The sequence below is a fragment of the Miscanthus floridulus genome, chromosome 3 (genome assembly GCF_019320115.1).
Source record: "Miscanthus floridulus cultivar M001 chromosome 3, ASM1932011v1, whole genome shotgun sequence".
In the NCBI taxonomy this organism is placed as follows: Eukaryota; Viridiplantae; Streptophyta; class Magnoliopsida; order Poales; family Poaceae; genus Miscanthus; species Miscanthus floridulus.
This window is the reverse complement of record NC_089582.1, coordinates 37,188,237-37,209,634: the sequence shown is the minus strand read 5'-3', so window position 1 is coordinate 37,209,634 and position 21,398 is coordinate 37,188,237. Positions and strand designations below refer to the sequence as shown.

General features: G+C 44.3%; 1 protein-coding gene across 1 annotated transcript; it reads left to right on the top strand.

Annotated features, from left to right (window-relative positions):
* The first annotated feature begins 17,633 nt into the window (after positions 1-17,633).
* Positions 17,634-19,649, top strand: LOC136545467 (probable aldo-keto reductase 3). Its single transcript, XM_066537484.1, has 4 exons — positions 17,634-18,124; positions 18,266-18,438; positions 18,564-18,666; positions 18,793-19,649. Exons 1-4 carry the CDS (start codon positions 17,681-17,683, stop codon positions 19,132-19,134), a joined length of 1,062 nt encoding a protein of 353 aa, XP_066393581.1. The 5' UTR covers positions 17,634-17,680; the 3' UTR covers positions 19,135-19,649.
* The last annotated feature ends 1,749 nt before the right edge of the window (positions 19,650-21,398 follow it).

The following is a 21,398-nucleotide window of genomic DNA, read 5'->3' as shown; positions in this document are numbered from 1 at the left end:
CCTACTACGACGCGGAGGAAGAGCATCTCCGTAGACTATCTGGTGGAGCTTCCTGTCTAAAGTGTCAACCCCAAGGAGTTGTTGTAGGTGGTTATAGTACAATCGCTCTGGCCAACCATCGAGCATAAAACCAATGAAGTCAAGCTCCGGATGAATCCATACTATTGCATAGAACTAACGCACCTAGCTTATCACAATTCGATCAACCTCATTGAAAAGGTGAACGAAGCCTGGGAACAGCTCAAAGAGGGGTCAGATGGGTATACCAGCTGCTCTCTCAAGCTCATCCCAACCAAGTATCCTTTGGTCTGCTAGTGTCATCCCTCTAGCATGGTAGCTCATGAAGAAACTCTCTTGAGTCATAGTCTGGAACTGTGATTTTGTGTCAGGCTCTTTGAGGAGTGGAAACCATAACTCAATATCATAGAACCCGATGCTTTGTATCTTCTTTGAGCTGTAATACCAAAAGTCATAGAATTGAACCACCTCTTTCTTTCTCTCAATATTATTGCTCCTCATAGCACCATTGGTAGACACCAAACCTCCTCGACTGCTCCTTGTACCACCATTAGCAGACATCAAATGACCTCGTCGACTGCTCCTCGTACCACCAATTGTGGCACACATCGAACCTCCATGAGTGCGAGCATGCAGCCCATGACTAACTACAGATTGGACCTAGGAAGGTGCAAAGTGACTGGTCTTGTTTTTTGAGTAGAACTCGGTCAGGAGTTGTAGTTGTTCCTTACTGAGCTCCTCCTCCTTGAGTTCCATTTCATCACTCTACCCATGCAAAAATTTGATTTCGGTCTCTGCTTACCAAATGCCAGACGGGGGCAATCTACCCACGCAAAAATTTGATTTCGGGTGAAAATGAAATCCCCGCGCCTAGCAGTGCCGCCAACATGAACCAAAAATTAGATCTCTCTCTTTTGCCCTCCTCACGAAAAATTGGTTTACCACGGCCATTGATTTCATACAAGGGCATTTGTGGTATTGTGATGGCCACATAAAAGCGCAAGGAGTCGACGTCTCTGCCTCTATCTCCATTCTCCAACCAGACTAGCTGCACCGTCTATCCTCCCGCTCCAAAGCCTAGCCCCCTCTACCACCCCAGTCCAAACCCTAGCTAGGCTAATTAGCACAACATCATGACTCCCTCTCCACTCTCCATCTGCACCATCTCTCATACCTTTCTGAACCCTAACCGAAGCCATAGTCAGATCCAAATCCAATCCCCTTCATCGATAGTTGGTCCACAGAAGCCAGAAGGACTGCCATCAGCGGCGATACATGCTAGATCTAGACCCCCTACATCGGCACCTATCATGACCGAGGCCCAGCGTCATCATTGATGATTTCCACACCAGATCTTCTACCCAATCATCGACGCCGGCCGCACTACTTCCACGACCAGGATGACAAGAGGGCGGTGCCGACGACATAGCATAGCCAGGAATAGGAAGAGGTACCTAAATTCCTTTTAGGCCTTGTTTGGATGCATGTGTATCCTTCTGAATCCATATGTGTTGGAGTGGATTAGAATGGAACTTAGTTTAATTCCACTCCAATGCACTTCCACATATGTGGATCAAGATGAATACATGCACATCCAAACAAGGCCTTATGATGTGTGTTGTATTCTAGTGGTTGGACCTAGGACATGTAGATATATAGTGATAGGGTTACATGTTTCTTAGTTGATTGTAGTTCACATGTGCTTTATTCGAGTAATAGCTTCCGTATAAGCTATAGTTCACATGTGCTTTATTCAAGTAATGGCTTTCATATAAGCTGTAGTTTAGGCACCAAATTTGCATGCTCCTGCTCTGTTTTGTTGACATTCGGTAAAAGGTTAACTCAATAAATACCTTTGTAATCTACATGTTGACATCCGGAATATCTCCCTCAAGCAGGGGAGTGTGTTCAGGGATATGGTGATACAAATATAGATTTAGAAGAGCTAGTACCCCTCATAATTGAGGTGCTTGTTCTATCTTGTCATGTTGGGATGGGAGGGGGTTTGGTTTAGGTAGCAGTCCAATTCAATTCTTTGTTGTGTGGATAGCAATGCAATTTTTACGTGCTTGATGCTTAAGTTTTTTTCTCCAATTTTAGGCTACAAGTTGAACAAGCCATAGAGAAGTCCCTGCTAGTAGGGCAAAAGGTAGCACCGATATGGGTCCTAGGGGATGGCAATCCAAGAGAGTGAAGCCAACTAGTCCAGTAGAGTTGAAGCATCTTGTACTTCCAACTAGGTCTAAAAGTCAGCACGCATAAGGCGAACAAAGCCCTATGAGGGACTGGTCACGTGAAGATGACCTTAGCCACGCCAAAGAGGAGACTCCACCTCCCTACTAGCAGAATGGCCAAACTTGCGAAGGTTGGTACTACCTTAGACATGTCTATAAATCAAGTCACACTATTTGATATCCATGTTACTTTTCTAATAATCTAAATGTATGAAAATTGTGTAGTACCATTGCAGAGAAGATCGAGGAAGTTGAGGCAAGCAACTAAGGGGGTTGGGCTTCACAAAACCACCCAATCAATGGGAACAAGGATGCCCATCTTGGTTGTCAAGGGGAACAAAAGGCCACATGATCCATTGCAAGCTGCCTTTGCCTCAGAGGCAGGTGTAGTAGCTAGGTCTCAAGTACCAATTTTCCTACACTAGAAACATTACAAACAATGGATTGAACATCTTAATGGATTTGTGGCCAAGCTATCTGTAAGTATGTATATCCTCTATTGACATTCAACTCTACCTTGAGCAACTTAGTAATGGATTTAATTTGCATTCACACTTCTATAGTTAAAGCTGGCCATTGATGACAATGATTAAGCAACAGAAGAAGCATGCTCGAGTATATTCTAGTCTGTTGTATGGCAGACATGGTACAGGTTCAAGCGATCTTACTTCAACGGCATCCCCGCTGATAAAATAAGAAAGACCTGTCCTGTGTCTTGCATAAATGACACATAGTGGTGTGCACTTGTCCACATGTGGTTAAGTTCCAAGAACAATGGTGTGTGTGCGTGTGTGAACTCATTTATTTCTTGTCCAGTCTTTATGTGGTCTACTTGTGCTGCAGTCTAACACAATTGTGGTTATAGGCAGTCTCGGAGCAGAATAAGCGAAACCGTGCAAAAGTCAAGTGCCACCAGGACCAAGTTACAGGATCTTGCTCCTATATTGCCCACCTACAAGCATAAGTAAGTGATGGTTGTGTTACTCTTTTTATATCAAATACACAATGCCTTTTGTATCAATAGAAAGGCATGTGCAATTTTAACAGAAGGAAAAAATAGAAAGGACGTAGGACATGATTAAGAAGTGCTCGTTGAAGAACATGATCGACCTCATGAAGATGTTCATGCAGTGGGAATCTTCAACAACTTCCATACTAGTAGCAACACAGGACTAAGCGATGCTGCAAGAGAAGCAATGGTAAGTACCTTCATTTGCTTTCCTTGAAATCTGCTGAAGCCATTGGCATAAAAGAAGGAAAAGTAGGAGCCTAAAGTGGCACCATCTTTTTGAATTTCTAATATTACAATAGTTAATATGTTAACTATGCATTGTGCTTATGAATCTCTGTCAGCAGTAGGCTGAGGAAGACCTATGCATTACTTGTAATAAAATAATCTCTTGGTTCTACAATTTAAGTCCTCTTCCTAATGTTTACTTCTTAGTTTTCGCGGGAAGCTATGGAAACTATACGAGCAGAACCTATTGTTGATGTTGTTTCCAAGGTCCTCTCTAAGGCTAGTTGCAACACCTTTTCTTTAAAGAATGCTGGTATCAGGACAAGCTTCTCTAGACTTCGGGCAAGGTTTGCTACTCATTAGGAAAGTTCAGCTGTCCTCGCCGAACAAATGGATCAACTGAAGAGGAAGGCGAAAAACACTAATAGGGAGTTTGAGGAGTTTAAAAAACAGCAACAAGAGGAGTACAATAAGCTCCATGAGCATATCATGCTCTTAAGCACTGGTAACTCTCTGTCTTGTTGATGTAGTGACCATGTGGTTTGTTTGCTATCTTGATATTGTTGACGGTCTTTAACATGTTTTATAAACTGTTAACATAACTTATATCAATGCATGAATATGATCACCAAGATAGGTTTAGGGGTTTAAAATGATAAATTCCATGAGTTTTGGTGAATCTGTGTTTTCAGCAGGGTTTATCCAAAAAACCGGCAAGGAGGACCTATTTGTCAAAGCAAATCATGTTTATCCGCAGTGAAACCATAGTGGGAAGACTCTAGAAGACTCCATAAGGCAAACCACCAAAGTGGAGGGTAGGTGGCTCCCATGTGGGGGCCGGTTAGCCCTACCTGCACACCACCAGGCCCACTAGTCAGCCCCTCCTTCGAATTCTGGTTCTCCACCGACTCCTAGATTGCATCAATGTTGTTGTTTCAAGTTGGTTTGATCCGAGGGTCTAGAATTGAAGCTCTGACCTCTATATACCAACCCCTGCCCCCCTCCCTAGAGCCTAAAACCCTAACTCATATTCTCCTCGTTAGGATCAGAGTCAGCTATCAAGAGAAGATTAGTCCTCTTTAGGATCTAGTCTTGTAAATAATAGTGAGATAGAGAGTGAGAGAAGAGTTTGGAGGAGGTGCTGGCATGTCGATGCTCTATCTATAGCTTGTACCTTGGCAAATCCAAGTTCTATCTGAGCTTGCCTCTGAGATTTCTAAGGTAATCAACTTCTGATCCAAGTAAGCATCTTGTTTATATTGTTCATCAGGTTTGCGACTCTTTTCAGTGCTTTATTCTCTTCCTAGGGGGAGTAAAGTATTAATCATAAGTGTAAGCGTGGAGCGTAGACTTAGGTTAATCATAGATGCATCCTGCATTCTGGATCGGTGGTAGCTCACGAGGGTGGCTCTTATAGCCTCATTGAATCCTTTGTAGTTCACCTCCCATTTGTAAGGGCACGTAGGACGTGGTTATGAAGGAAAGCATCCTCTGCTGGTGTCTTTCCCTAGTAATTTCCCTAGTTGAATAGTAGAAGACATAGCTTACCCAAGTCAGAATTAGAGAACCTTAGTTTTCCTCTCTACGTTCCTTTTTATCCTAACTTGTTGCTACCCTTAGTTAAGTTAGACCATAGTCTCACACATTTTCCTATGGATACGATACTTGAAATACTTCCGGGTGAAAGCTGCAGCGGGACCGTGAGTTTGTAGATTTATCTGTGTGCGTTAAAATATACCAACAAGTTTTCAAGGTGGCAACCACCTTAGGGAAAGAATACTTACTTGGATACACGGAGGTGCTTTTCCCCCAAGCTAGCTCTTTTGGGGAGGGTTCGGTGTTGTAAGTCCTTCAAACTAGACTTCTCCTTGTTAAGTTCATTAATACCTCGGTTTGTTCTGAAGACAAAGATTCTTGTGATGATGCTTCTAATGGTGATGTCACCTTCTGCCAAACCTGTTTTGGTTTTGAGTTTTGATTTTGGTTTGATAGGTTTAGGACCTTCACTTATAGAAATTGGGGAATCGATTTCCACACACTTTGCTTGAAGTGTGTCCTGCTATAAAACAAGGTAGAGATCAAGTGCATGGGCTCTGTTGGTGGGAAAACACCAATAGAACAAAAACTTTACTTATTCTTCTCTAACCTTAGGCACATTGAACAAGATGAAGTTGATGTTATGTGCTTTGTTCAATTATAACATAGGCGGTAAGATCAGAAGGTTGAGCATGAATGTAGCATTTAAGCTCATTTGACAGAAAAAGGATCAACGAAGCTATACAGACGGGAGGTGGACTACAAAGGATCAACGAAGCTATATAGTACAGGCTATATAGAACTTATGTCACACATGCGATCTACCACCTTTTAGAATGATTAACCCAAGTCTAAGCACCACGTTTACACTTACGATTAATACTTTAACCTAGAGCATCTATAGATTAAAGCACTCAAAAGAGAGTCATGATCCTGATGAACAATATAAACAATCACTTACTTGAATCAGAAGTTGATTACCAGAGAAATCTCGAAAGCAAGCTCAAGTAGAACTTGGATCTGCCAAGGTACAAGCCATAGAGAGAGCACCGACAGGCCGGCACCTCCTCCAAAGTCTTCCCTCACTCTCTATCTCACTATTCTATTTATAAGACTAGATCCTATGGAGGACTAATCTTCTCTTGATTGCTAGCTCTAATACTAAAGATATGAATTAGGGTTTTAGGGATCTGCTGAGGGAGGGGGTATAGGGCTATTTATATATTCTGGAGCATCCATCGTGAGCCCTTGGATCAAACCGACTTAAAGAATAGAGTAGATGCAACCTAGGAGGCGGTGGAGTACTGACATAACGAGGCGGAGGCTGATGGGTGGCACCAGTGGCCGGGCGGCCTGTAGGTGGGGCCGGTCGGCCCAACCTAGCAGCCCCTCGGCTCCTGCTTCGGTGTGGTGTCCTCTAGAGTCCTCTAGAACCATCTTGTGCCGATTTCACGGTGGATAAGCACAATTAATTCTGACATGTAGGTCCACTTTGACGGTTTTCTGGATAAACCATACAGAAAATATAGATTCACCAAAACTCATAGAATTTGTTAGGTTAAACCACTAGACAATTGTTGGTGATCATAATTGTGCCCTTATACATGTTTTATTGATGGTTTATAATGGTTGTTAACTACCATCAACTGAGGTGTTTTCTTAGGCTCACAAGGATGTCAAGTATGTCAAAGTGACAAGAGAGTGAGCCCCAAGCCGGTACCTTCTTATTTATAGAGCCCAAGACTCAAAAAGTTGTTGGGAGCTCTTGGACTGACCGGACGCACTAACCGAACGCACCCCAGCGTCTGATCGCCCTCGTCCATCCACATGCCGCGCCTTTGAAACTGAGCCGCCCGATCTCAATGGTTAAAAGGTTTCGCTCACGTAGTTAAAGTTAGACTGAACGCACTGCTCAAAGAGACTGTACTTAGGGCAACACAGAGTCTGGTCGAGTCCAGTAAGGGTCTAGAGACGAAATTTACTGACTGAACGCATCCGGTCAACGTCGACCTAATGCGCCTCAGTGTTTGGTCCTCACTCCGCTCTACTACGCGCGCCTAAGATGCTGATGCTAGCGTACATCGGTGCGGACCTGATGCAGCCCCTGCGCATCCGGTCGCGTGTTACTGCCAGTGTTCGCTCGCCACCACGTGTTGCTTCTCCTCTGTGCCAACTGACCAAACTCAGTGCCCGAGTCTGATCCTAGCGTCCGGTCAGTGCCGCCACTGACCGAGACCTAGGGTAAGGCAGCGGATGCGGAGGTCCACCCCGAAGCCTACGCCCGGTCCTACCCCAACTCCTCCTTTTCCTTTTCTAACTCCTCACCCGCTTCACCCTTGCTTTTAACTTGCTAACCACAAAGTGTAGAACTTGTGTGTACGTGTGTTAGCATTTTTCAACAGTCAAAGTTAGCACACTAGGTTTCTAAATGCATATGTAAGAATCAAGTCACCTAGTGGCACTCGATAACCGCTTAGCCAAAAGATTTTCCCTCTTTATAGTGTGGCTATCGATCCTAAATGTGATCACATTCTCTATAGTGTCTTGATCATCAAAACAAAAAACTATCTTATACCTTTGCCGTGATCTCCTTGGTTTTTGTTTTTCTCTTTCTTCTTTTCCAAATTAGAGCTTAATCACCATCATCACATGTCCATCATCATCTCCATGGACCTCATCTAGCTCCACCACTTGGCATAGGACCATCCTTTCATGTCTACACACTTAGTATAAGGATTAGTCATAGGGTTTCATCAATTATCCAAAACCAAACTAGGGCTTTCACCGCCTCCAAAAATAGCCTCCATTTTTGGAGGCAGACCTCTTAAAAGGCCTGCCTGGGAAAATATATAGGAGGCCGAGCAAAGGCCTACCAATCGGCCTTATATATATATATATATATATATAGGACTTAGGGTTTCACCTCACCTCTCCAACTCTCTCTCACTTCTCCCTCCCTCAGCTATCTCTCCCTACCTCACTTCTCCCTGTCCCTCGCACGCTCCAGCGTGGCAGTCCACCCCCTCCTCCTCCGGCGTAGCGGCCCGGCCATCTCCTCCTCCGGCATAGCGTGGGGAGCACCCTCTCTCCTCCCTCTGGCACGGCGCCCTCTCTCCTCCCTCCAGCGGGGGCGCGGCATAGGTACACTAGAACCAGCAATGGCACAGCGCGGGGAGCCCCCCCTCTCCTCCCTCCAGCGCGGCACACCCTCTCTCCTTCCTCCAGTGGTGGCACGGTGCGGGACACCGGATCCGGTGGCAGCGGCGCACATGGTGGCCGGATCCCGACGTCGGCGGTGGCAGTAGGGCCGCACAGAGCAGGCGGTCTCGCCGGTGGGCTCCAAAACAGCCTCACCGGTGGGATTTTGAATTTTAATTTTTTAAAATGATGCGTAGCTAGACATCAGTTGGCACCACGGGATGTGCCCAAACAAGCACCCTACCGAGTCAACATCGTATTAGTGATGGAATCCATCTAGATCCCTTCATGTTGATCCACATGCAAGGATCCACTATCTAGTACCACCAGTATTAGGATATTTTTTATTTTTAATTCTTTTTTATTCAATATTTTAATAATAATCGCTCTAAAAAATTATGGATATGACCCTTTTGGTTATGCCAGCGCCGCTGGCGTGACTAAATAATGTTGTTGCGCCACATGCATTGGCACGACAACATCCGTCACGTTAGACGACGTTTCCGATGTAGAAAACGCTGTCACGCCACTCCTGTTGCCGTGACAGTATTGTTCTGTCGCGCAATCGGGAGTGGTGTGACAAGACCGAACCTTTGAAAAAACTTAACTATTTGAATGACGTCGGATGAATATGAAATTTAAATGAAAATTGTAGCTCTCGATGGGATCTACAACTTTATAGTTTTGAGTTTTTCATTTGAGGACGTTAAGGTGCTCAAAAAAATAATATAAAATTTCAGAAGCATAATAACCGCGTAGTAGTACTTGTCACATTAGACAAATAATATCTTTTTTGTACGGTGTCAAGTGAAAATGGTTTTTACATCAAAGTTGTAGTTCTCAATGAGTTCTACAATTTTATAGTTTTGAGTTTTTATAAAAATTTCAGTAGTATAATAATCGCGTAACAGCGCTTGTCGTATTAGAAAAATAATATCGTTTTTGTATAGTGTCGAATGAAGGTACTTTTATATCAAAGTTTAAGCTCTCAATAAGATCAACGACTTTCATTTAAAAAGTAAGGAGCAGAAAAATTGGTAGAAAAATAGAGGGGGGGGGGGGGCAAACTTGGCAGAAAAATTAAGGTTTAGCCCACATGGTGAGATATGTATACTCCATGAAACAATTAAAACAAGCAAATTGATGTAACATAAATTCAGTGCAGAACTCTAACTATGTTTTCTGGACATAAGAAAATTACTACTGACAGCACACCACAAAAGGTACACCTACCTTGCTACTTCTTTGCTGCCGATTTTCATTTTTTGATTACTGAAATGATTTATAGAGACGATGAGTCGCATTACTTAGTGCTCCTGAAAATACTCTCACCTCTACCAATCAAATCAAATATGATCATTTCTAAAAGTCATTCGTTCCTGTAGTAGCTAGTGTCTTTTCTTAACCGTGGAGAACTTTTGCAGTTCCAGTTGAGTGGCATGACCTAAGCGATTACGCCAGCTGCCTTTTTCATGGTCAACATACACGTAGTAGGGGAGGCAGTGCTACGGCCTTTTGCACGAACGGTTTCTGACCAATTTCGTCCCGTACAGTACACGTAGCACATCTGACACACTCCGCACCACCATCATCGACATCCTCCTCTGTCAGATCCTCGAGCCGCCTGAGCGAGGAGTGGATGCTACGTGGCCAGGCAGCGATCATCGTCTAGAGGCACACTAGGGCCATCACCGGGATCCAGGATGCGGTCAGCGGATCTCCGGTGTTACCGGCGGGGTCGCGACCCACCAGAAAATTAACGAGGAGGAGGCGCCTTACGTTGGCTCCGGCGACCGTGCACGCTCTGAGGAGATCCCAAGCGCAGGACGAAGAAGAAGCAACAGGGAGTGGCGTGACAAGACCGAACCTTTGAAAAATCTTAACCCTTTGAATGACGTCGGATGAATATGAAATTTATATAAAAATTGTAGCTTTCGATGTGATCTACAACTTTATAGTTTTGAGTTTTTCATTTGAGGATGTTAAAATGCTCAAAAAAATAATATAAAATTTTAGGAGTATAATAACCGCGTACTGGTACTTGTCACATTAGACAAATAATATATTTTTTTATGGTGTCAAATGAAAATGGTTTTTATATCAAAGTTGTAGTTCTCAATGAGATCTACAATTTTATAGTTTTGAGTTTTCATAAAAATTTCAGTAGTATAATAATCGCGTAACAGCGCTTGTCGTATTAGAAAAATAATATCGTTTTTGTATAGTGTCGAATGAAGGTACTTTTTATATCAAAGTTGGAGCTCTCAATAAGATCTACAAGTTTCATTTAAAAAGTAAGGAGCAGAAAAATTGGTAGAAAAATAGAGGGGGGCCAAACTTGGCAGAAAAATTAAGGTTTAGCCCACATGGTGAGATATGTATACCCCATGAAACAATTAAAGCACAAACAAATTGATGTAATATAAATTCAGTGCTGAACTCTAACTATGTTTTCTGGACATAAGAAAATTACTACTGACAGCACACCACAAAGGTACACCTACCTTGCTACTTCTTTGCTGCCGATTTTCATTTTTTGGATTACTGAAATGATTTATAGAGACGATGAGTCGCATTACTTAGTGCTCCTGAAAATACTCTCACCTCTACCAATCAAATCAAATATGATCATTTGTAAAAGTCATTCGTTCCTGTAGTAGCTAGTGTCTTTTCTTAACCGTGGAGAACTTTTGCAGTTCCAGTTGAGTGGCATGACCTAAGCGATTACGCCAGCTGCCTTTTTCGTGGTCAACATTAGGGATGAAAACGGATCGGATACGGACGGATATCCCTGATATTACATTTGTTTTCATATTTATGTCCGGATTTGGATTCGAATACGGATAGTGTCAACTATGTCGGATAGGATACGATTGGATATCGACATCATAAATATGCGATTTGAGTATTCGGATACGGATGCGGTATCGGATGTTGGATATCCGGACTCGGATACGGACAGATCTTAACCCGTCTAAATGGATTCGGTTTCGAATACGGTCGGAAAATATCCGTACCGTTTTCATCCTAGTCAACATACACGTAGTAGAGGAGGCAGTGCTACGGCCTTTTGCACGAACGGTTTCTGACCAATTTCGTCCCGTACAGTACACGTAGCACATCTGACACACTCCGTGACGCCAGCTAGCTGCAGGGTTCTCTGCAAGTACAAATAGCCGGGACTGCGGCCTCGGCCCTCACCGCACCACCATCGACATCCTCCTCTGTCAGATCCTCGAGCCGCCTGAGCGAGGAGTGGATGCTACGTGGCGAGGCAGCGATCATCGTCTAGAGGCACACGAGGGCCATCACCGGGATCCAGGATGCGGTCAGCGGATCTCCGGTGTTACCGGCGGGGTCGCGACCCACCAGAAAATTAACGAGGAGGAGGCGCCTTACGTTGGCTCCGGCGACCATGCACACTCTGAGGAGATCACAAGCGCAGGACGAAGAAGAAGCAACCGGGAGTGACGTGACAAGACCGAACCTTTGAAAAATCTTAACTCTTTGAATCACGTCGGATGAATATGAAATTTATATAAAAAATATAGCTCTCGATGGGATCTACAACTTTATAGTTTTGAGTTTTTCATTTGAGGACGTTAAGATGCTCAAAAAAATAATATAAAATTTCAGGAGCATAATAACCGCGTACTGGTACTTGTCACATTAGACAAATAATATATTTTTTGTACGGTGTCAAATGAAAATGGTTTTTACATCAAAGTTGTAGTTCTCAATGAGATCTACAATTTTATAGTTTTGAGTTTTCGTAAAAATTTCAGTAGCATAATAATCGCGTAACAGCGCTTGCCGCATTAGAAAAATAATATCGTTTTTGTATAGTGTCGAGTGAAGGTACCTTTTATATCAAAGTTGGAGCTCTCAATAAGATCTACAAGTTTCATTTAAAAAGTAAGGAGCAGAAAAATTGGTAGAAAAATAAAGGGTGGCCAAACTTGGCAGAAAAATTAAGGTTTAGCCCACATGGTGAGATATGTATACCCCATGAAACAATTAAAACAAGCAAATTGATGTAATATAAATTCAGTGCTGAACTCTAACTATGTTTTCTGGACATAAGAAAATCACTACTGACAGCACACCACAAAGGTACACCTACCTTGCTACTTCTTTGCTGCCGATTTTCATTTTTTGGATTACTGAAATGATTTATAGAGACGATGAGTCGCATTACTTAGTGCTCCTGAAAATACTCTCTCCTCTACCAATCAAATCAAATATGATCATTTGTAAAAGTCATTCGTTCCAGCAGTAGCTAGTGTCTTTTCTTAACGGTGGAGAACTTTTGCAGTTCCAGTTGAGTGGCATGACCTAAGCGATTACGCCAGCTGCCTTTTTCATGGTCAACATTAGGGATGAAAACGGATCGGATACGGACGGATATCCCCGATATTACATTTGTTTTCATATTTCTGTCCGGATTCGGATTCGAATACGGATAGTGTCAACTATGTCGGATAGGATACGATTGGATATCGACATCATAAATATGCGATTTGAGTATTCGGATACGGATGCGGTATCGGATGTTGGATATCCGGACTCGGATACGGACAGATCTTAACCCGTCTAAACGGATTCGGTTTCGAATACGGTCGGAAAATATCCGTACCGTTTTCATCCCTAGTCAACATACACGTAGTAGAGGAGGCAGTGCTACGGCCTTTTGCACGAACGGTTTCTGACCAATTTCGTCCCGTACAGTACACGTAGCACATCTGACACACTCCGTGACGCCAGCTAGCTGCAGGGTTCTCTGCAAGTACAAATAGCCGGGACTGCGGCCTCGGCCCTCACCGCACCACCATCGACATCCTCCTCTGTCAGATCCTCAAGCCGCCTGAGCGAGGAGTGGATGCTACGTGGCGAGGCAGCGATCATCGTCTAGAGGCACACGAGGGCCATCACCGGGATCCAGGATGCGGTCAGCGGATCTCCGGTGTTACCGGCGGGGTCGCGACCCACCAGAAAATTAACGAGGAGGAGGCGCCTTACGTTGGCTCCGGCGACCATGCACACTCTGAGGAGATCACAAGCGCAGGACAAAGAAGAAGCAAACGGGAGTGACGTGACAAGACCGAACCTTTGAAAAATCTTAACTCTTTCAATCACGTCGGATGAATATGAAATTTATATAAAAATTATAGCTCTCGATGGGATCTACAACTTTATAGTTTTGAGTTTTTCATTTGAGGACGTTAAGATGCTCAAAAAAATAATATAAAATTTCAGGAGCATAATAACCGCGTACTGGTACTTGTCACATTAGACAAATAATATCTTTTTTGTACGGTGTCAAATGAAAATGGTTTTTACATCAAAGTTGTAGTTCTCAATGAGATCTACAATTTTATAGTTTTGAGTTTTCGTAAAAATTTCAGTAGCATAATAATCGCGTAACAGCGCTTGCCGCATTAGAAAAATAATATCGTTTTTGTATAGTGTCGAGTGAAGGTACCTTTTATATCAAAGTTGGAGCTCTCAATAAGATCTACAACTTTCATTTAAAAAGTAAGGAGCAGAAAAATTGGTAGAAAAATAAAGGGTGGCCAAACTTGGCAGAAAAATTAAGGTTTAGCCCACATGGTGAGATATGTATACCCCATGAAACAATTAAAACAAGCAAATTGATGTAATATAAATTCAGTGCTGAACTCTAACTATGTTTTCTGGACATAAGAAAATCACTACTGACAGCACACCACAAAGGTACACCTACCTTGCTACTTCTTTGCTGCCGATTTTCATTTTTTGGATTACTGAAATGATTTATAGAGACGATGAGTCGCATTACTTAGTGCTCCTGAAAATACTCTCACCTCTACCAATCAAATCAAATATGATCATTTGTAAAAGTCATTCGTTCCAGTAGTAGCTAGTGTCTTTTCTTAACCGTGGAGAACTTTTGCAGTTCCAGTTGAGTCGCATGACCTAAGCGATTACGCCAGCTGCCTTTTTCATGGTCAACATTAGGGATGAAAACGGATCGGATACGGACGGATATCCCCGATATTACATTTGTTTTCATATTTCTGTCCGGATTCGGATTCGAATACGGATAGTGTCAACTATGTCGGATAGGATACGATTGGATATCGACATCATAAATATGCGATTTGAGTATTCGGATACGGATGCGGTATCGGATGCTGGATATCCGGACTCGGATACGGACAGATCTCAACCCCTCTAAACGGATTCGGTTTCGAATACGGTCGGAAAATATCTGTACCGTTTTCATCCCTAGTCAACATACATGTAGTAGAGGAGGCAGTGCTATGGCCTTTTGCACGAACGGTTTCTGACCAATTTCGCCCCGTACAGTACACGTAGCACATCTGACACACTCCGTGACGCCAGCTAGCTGCAGGGTTCTCTGCAAGTACAAATAGCCAGGACTGCGGCCTCGGCCCTCACCGCACCACCATCGACATCCTCCTCTGTCAGATCCTCGAGCCGCCTGAGCGAGGAGTGGATGCTACGTGGCGAGGCAGCGATCATCGTCTAGAGGCACAATAGGGCCATCGCCGGGATCCAGGATGCGGTCAGCGGATCTCCGGTGTTACCGGCGGGGTCGCGACCCACCAGAAAATTAACGAGGAGGAGGCGCCTTACGTTGGCCCCGGTGACCATGCACGCTCTGAGGAGATCACAAGTGCAGGACAAAGCAGAAGCAACCGGGAGTGCGCGTGACAAGACCGAACCTTTGAAAAATCTTAACCCTTTGAATGACGTCGGATGAATATGAAATTTATATAAAAATTGTAGCTTTCGATGAGATCTACAACTTTATAGTTTTGAGTTTTTCATTTGAGGATGTTAAGATGCTCAAAAAAATAATATAAAATTTTAGGATCATAATAACCGCGTACTGGTACTTGTCACATTAGACAAATAATATCTTTTTTGTATGGTGTCAAATGAAAATGGTTTTTACATCAAAGTTGTAGTTCTCAATGAGATCTACAATTTTATAGTTTTGAGTTTTCATAAAAATTTCAGTAGTATAATAATCGCGTAACAGCGCTTGTCGTATTAAAAAAATAATATTGTTTTTGTATAGTGTCGAATGAAGTTACTTTTTATATCAAAGTTGGAGCTCTCAATAAGATCTACAAGTTTCATTTAAAAAGTAAGGAGCAGAAAATTTGGTAGGAAAATAAAGGGGGGGGCAAACTTGGCAGAAAAATTAAGGTTTAGCCCACATGGTGAGATATGTATACCCCATGAAACAATTAAAACAAGCAAATTGATGTAATATAAATTCAGTGCTGAACTCTAACTATGTTTTCTGGACATAAGAAAATTACTACTGACAACACACCACAAAGGTACACCTACCTTGCTACTTCTTTGCTGCCGATTTTCATTTTTTGGATTACTGAAATGATGTATAGAGACGATGAGTCGCATTACTTAGTGCTCCTGAAAATACTCTCACCTCTACCAATCAAATCAAATATGATCATTTGTAAAAGTCATTCGTTCCTGTAGTAGCTAGTGTCTTTTCTTAACCGTGGAGAACTTTTGCAGTTCCAGTTGAGTGGCATGACCTAAGCGATTACGCCAGCTGCCTTTTTCATGGTCAACATTAGGGATGAAAACGGATCGCATACGGACGGATATCCCCGATATTACATTTGTTTTCATATTTCTGTCCGGATTCGGATTCGAATACGGATAGTGTCAACTATGTCGTATAGGATACGATTGGATATCGACATCATAAATATGCGATTTGAGTATTCGGATACGGATGCTGCATCGGATGTTGGATATCCGGACTCGGATACGGACAGATCTCAACCCCTCTAAACGGATTCGATTTCGAATACGGCCGGAAAATATCCGTACCGTTTTCATCCCTAGTCAACATACACGTAGTAGAGGCTGTGCTACGACCTTTTGCACGAACGGTTTCTGACCAATTTCGTCCCATACAGTACACGTAGCACATCTGACACACTCCGTGACGCCAGCTAGCTGCAGGGTTCTCTGCAAGTACAAATAGCCGGGACTGCGGCCTCGGCCCTCACCGCACCACCATCGACATCCTCCTCTGTCAGATCCTCGAGCCGCCTGAGCGAGGAGTGGATGCTACGTGGCGAGGCAGCGATCATCGTCTAGAGGCACACTAGGGCCATCGCCGGGATCCAGGATGCGGTCAGCGGATCTCCGGTGTTACCAGCGGGGTCGCGACCCACCAGAAAATTAAAGAGGAGGAGGCGCCTTACGTTATCTCCGGCGACCATGCACGCTCTGAGGAGATCACAAGCGCAGGACAAAGCAGAAGCAACCGGGAGTGGCGTGACAAGACCGAACCTTTGAAAAATCTTAACCCTTTGAATGACGTCGGGTGAATATGAAATTTATATAAAAATTGTAGCTTTCGATGAGATCTACAACTTTATAGTTTTGAGTTTTTCATTTGAGGAAGTTAAAATGCTCAAAAAAATAATATAAAATTTTAGGAGCATAATAACCGTGTACTGGTACTTGTCACATTAGACAAATAATATCTTTTTTGTATAGTGTCAAATGAAAATGGTTTTTACATTAAAGTTGTAGTTCTCAATGAGATCTACAATTTTATAGTTTTGAGTTTTCATAAAAATTTCAGTAGTATAATAATCGCGTAACAGCGCTTGTCGTATTAGAAAAATAATATCGTTTTTGTATAGTGTCGAATGAAGGTACTTTTTATATCAAAGTTGGAGCTCTCAATAAGATCTACAAGTTTCATTTAAAAAGTAAGGAGCAGAAAATTTGGTAGGAAAATAAAGGGGGGGCAAACTTGGCAGAAAAATTAAGGTTTAGCCCACATGGTGAGATATGTATACCCCATGAAACAATTAAAACAAGCAAATTGATGTAATATAAATTCAGTGATGAACTCTAACTATGTTTTCTGAACATAAGAAAATTACTACTGACAGCACACCACAAAGGTGCACCTACCTTGCTACTTCTTTGCTGCCGATTTTCATTTTTTGGATTACTGAAATGATTTATAGAGACGATGAGTCGCATTACTTAGTGCTCCTGAAAATACTCTCACCTCTACCAATCAAATCAAATATGATCATTTGTAAAAGTCATTCGTTCCTGTAGTAGCTAGTGTCTTTTCTTAACCGTGGAGAACTTATGCAGTTCCAGTTGAGTGGCATGACCTAAGCGATTACGCCAGCTGCCTTTTTCATGGTCAACATACACGTAGTAGAGGAGGCAGTGCTACGGCCTTTTGCACGAACGGTTTCTGACCAATTTCGTCCCGTACAGTACACGTAGCACATCTGACACACTCCGTGACGCCAGCTAGCTGCAGGGTTCTACTGCAAGTACAAATAGCCGTCCACGGGAACGCGACAACAACCGCACTACTCCTACCACAGCAACAGCCTCGGCAGAGTCCAGTCCAGCAATTAAATCAGCAATGGCCGCAGAAGCTGATCCGGCGTGTGTTCTGCCGCCGCGGCCGGGCACGATGAAGCTGGGCTCGCAGGGGCTGGAGGTCTCGGCGCAGGGCCTGGGCTGCATGGGCATGTCGATAGCGTATGGCGTGCGCAAGCCCGATGCCGACATGGTGGCGCTCCTCCGCCATGCCATCGCGGCCGGGGTCACCTTCCTCGACACCTCCGACGTCTACGGCCCGCACACCAACGAGGTTCTCATCGGCAAGGCGCTGCACCTGCATGGCGCGCGGGAGAAGGTGCAGGTGGCCACCAAGTTCGGCATCACGCGCGACGTGAGGGCGGTCCGCGGCGACCCGGCATACGTGCGGGCGGCGTGCGAGGGCAGCCTCCGGCGGCTCAGCGTCGACTGCATCGACCTCTACTATCAGCATCGCATCGACACCAAGGTGCCCGTCGAGGTCACGGTGAGTTAGTTTGTTGCGTAGGAGCACGTACTTGCATTGCATTATTCTTGCGTTGACAAGTTGCACTAATACGCGTTTTTTTGAAATTCAGCTAATAGTTGCATTCTCTGAACTTTGAATTTGATATGTATGTATGCATAGATGGGTGAGCTCAAGAAGTTGGTAGAAGAAGGCAAGATCAAATACATCGGGCTATCGGAAGCGTCGGCATCAACGATCAGAAGAGCGCACGCAGTTCATCCGATCACCGCCGTCCAGCTGGAGTGGTCTCTCTGGACAAGAGATGCTGAACAAGATATAATCCCAACCTGCAGGTACATATATATCCCCACGCTGTTTGCTGTGGTACCTAGGAATGGAAAACCCTGTTTGTTGGGGATGGATCAGAAGCCAAATAGTACATACATAATGCTGCTCTCTCTGTTCTGTCAATTTTCAGAGAACTTGGAATTGGGATCGTGGCATACAGTCCATTAGGCAGAGGGTTCTTCTCCAGCGGTGCCAAACTTGTCACTGAGCTGCCGGATGACGATTTCCGCAAGGTACGGTGACCCATCCTATCCTATTATTACATTCCTATCAATGATCCACCAAACTCCAAGAGACTACGTATTGTGCTTCATCCTGTACTGAATCTAATGCCACCATTCGATATGATCATCTTTCAGAATCTACCAAGATTCCAGCCAGAGAACATGGAGAAGAACGCGCTGATATTCGAGCGCGTGAGCCAGATGGCTGCAAGGAAAGGCTGCACATCATCGCAGCTCGCGTTGGCCTGGGTTCACCATCAGGGAAGCGATGTCTGCCCCATACCTGGAACCACAAAGATAGCCAACTTCAACCAGAACCTGGGAGCGCTGTCGGTGAAGCTCACGCCGGATGAGATGGCGGAGCTCGAGTCCTATGCTGCCATGGATGGCGTCCACGGTGACCGCTACAACAGCACCGTCCTCAACACCTGGAGAGACTCAGAGACGCCTCCACTGTCGTCTTGGAAAGGCAACTAGATATGTAACGTACGTACTATTATCTGCGTGTGCATATTGTTGAGGTTATCTGTATTTCTGTTTTCAGATCGATTACTAGCTAGCGCTAGTAGAGGTTGCAACATATATAGTAACTAGCGTGAGCCCCCACGCTGCGCGTGGGAAGGAGGGCGGAAAAAAAAGGGAAAAAAAAAGATATAATGGGTGTGTACTGTTTCATAACGGGTGTGTACTGTTCTGTATCAGGTTTGTACTGTTCTATATCGGGTTGGTGCTGTTCTTTATCGGGTGCTACTATTCCTTATCGGATTGAGCACTGTTCATCACGGAACTGGCACCCGGTACTACTGACCTACAGTGATCTGAGTCTCGGGGAGCACCGGATGAACAGTGACAAATTTAAAGTTCTTATATAGATAAGCTAGCTCATATGTCATATAAATGTTGTAATAAGAGTACCGAGCGCTTGCTCCCTTGGTATACGGTAGACCACATTGTCAAAGCTACTGATATTATTTCGACCAATCTTTGCTTTTTTTCTGTTTTTAACATGGGCATTTTAACCCTTTAAGATAGAATGGGAGTGTAGTACTGTTGACTACCAACGTGACGTCATAAGAGGGGTTTAACTAGCTAGACTCATCAAAACTGCATATATAAGGTTTTTCACATGTTTATATTTTTGACGCAGAAACACTACCAGAGAATGCATTTACCAGACTGGACAAACATGGTTCCAGAGACTAAAATAAATGTCTACAAAAAATTAGCAAACTAGTATAATTATGCCGCTAAGTTAACGGGTGATATTCAAATATAGTCATTATAATAGGAGAAATTAAATATCTTTTTTTTCGCGGCCGCACTCAACTGAGCCCGTTTTTCATTAAGAGGGTAGCAAAACGATTACAGAACACAATCCACGGCTTTGCAACACAAAGGTCAAACTGAAGAGAAATGAAAAGCGGTAAGAATCAGAAGGACGCTATTACACTAAACCATTTTGCGACCAGGAAGCAACCAAGGGGGCAATTCTCCTGGACCCTGCCGCTACCCAAGCATTGCATTCATCATAGATCTTTGGTAGAAGCCAAGCTGGCATGGTAGCAAACCCCTCAAACACCCGGCTGTTGCGCTCCTTCCAGATGAGCCATGAGACCAGCAAGAACAACGCATCGAAGCCTCTACGGTGATCCTTTGGCAACAGCTTCCTCTCAACAAGCCGCTGATCAACGGCCGTAGGCTGGTCGTGTACAGGCTGCACAAGAGAAATGGCAGCACGCAATCTGGCCCAAACCTACCGCGTGTAGACGCAATGTACCAGCAGATGATCCATTGTTTCCGGGGCTTGGTGGCAAAGTGCGCAAAGGTCACAGTCCTGCAAGCCCCTCTTCTTCCTGCGACTTGCCGTCCAACACCTGTTGTGAATTGCCAGCCAGAAAAAGAATTTGATCTTTGGCGGGGCAGAGGCCTTCCACAGCTGCTTTGCCCCCCGAAGCCTGACCGAGCCTATAAACATCGCCTTGTAAGCCGATGATGCTGAGTAAACTCCATCTGCGCTGAAACGCCAACAGAATCGATCTTGTACAGCCAGCTGCAGCTGGAATCCTTGCAACAGTTCGTAGACGTGCAAGTAGCACAAGATCACCTGGACCGTCGGCGCCCCTCTTATGTCTGTGACCCAAGCTCTGTTGTGCAGCGCCGAGCTGACCGTTCGGCGCCTTAGCCTAGTCGGTACCGCCGCCAAGAGGGAAGGTGCAATATGTCCAATAAAGTGACCATTGATCCACCGATCTGTCCAAAAGAGCGTATTGGAACCTTTGCCCACCACGACGTGAACTGCGACCTGGAAGAATGCCCGGACAGCCCGTTCTGGCTGTGATGGCAACGCATGCCAAGATCTAGCCGGGTCCGAGCGCCGAAGCCATTCCCATCTCAGACGAAGAGCGATCCTGAGACGACGCAGGTCCACAATTCCAAGCCCTCCCAGAACCTTGAGGATGGAAAGCAGGCGCCACGCCACTTTGCATTTTCCTCCAGCAACCGTCTGTGCACCAGCCCAGAGGAACGCCCGACGTCTCCGATCGATACAGTCAATCGCCCAAGGCGATAGGAAGACTGCGATGGAGATGTAGACTGGGATCGCTGAGAGAGTAGCCGAGACCAAAGTAGCACGACCGGCTAAATTTAGGAGATTCCCCTTCCAAGTTGGAATTCGGTTTGAAACTGCATCAATGATAGGAAGCCTTTTAATGGTCAGGGGAATTCCAAGGTAGCGACAGGGG

Bases quoted from the DNA above. Each gene is read 5' to 3' on its own strand.
- LOC136545467 (XM_066537484.1), top strand. From the start codon at position 17,681: ATGGCCGCAGAAGCTGATCCGGCGTGTGTTCTGCCGCCGCGGCCGGGC. The intron at 18,439-18,563 runs GTACATATATAT...GTCAATTTTCAG, and splicing joins GATATAATCCCAACCTGCAG to AGAACTTGGAATTGGGATCG. The intron at 18,667-18,792 runs GTACGGTGACCC...ATCATCTTTCAG, and splicing joins CGGATGACGATTTCCGCAAG to AATCTACCAAGATTCCAGCC.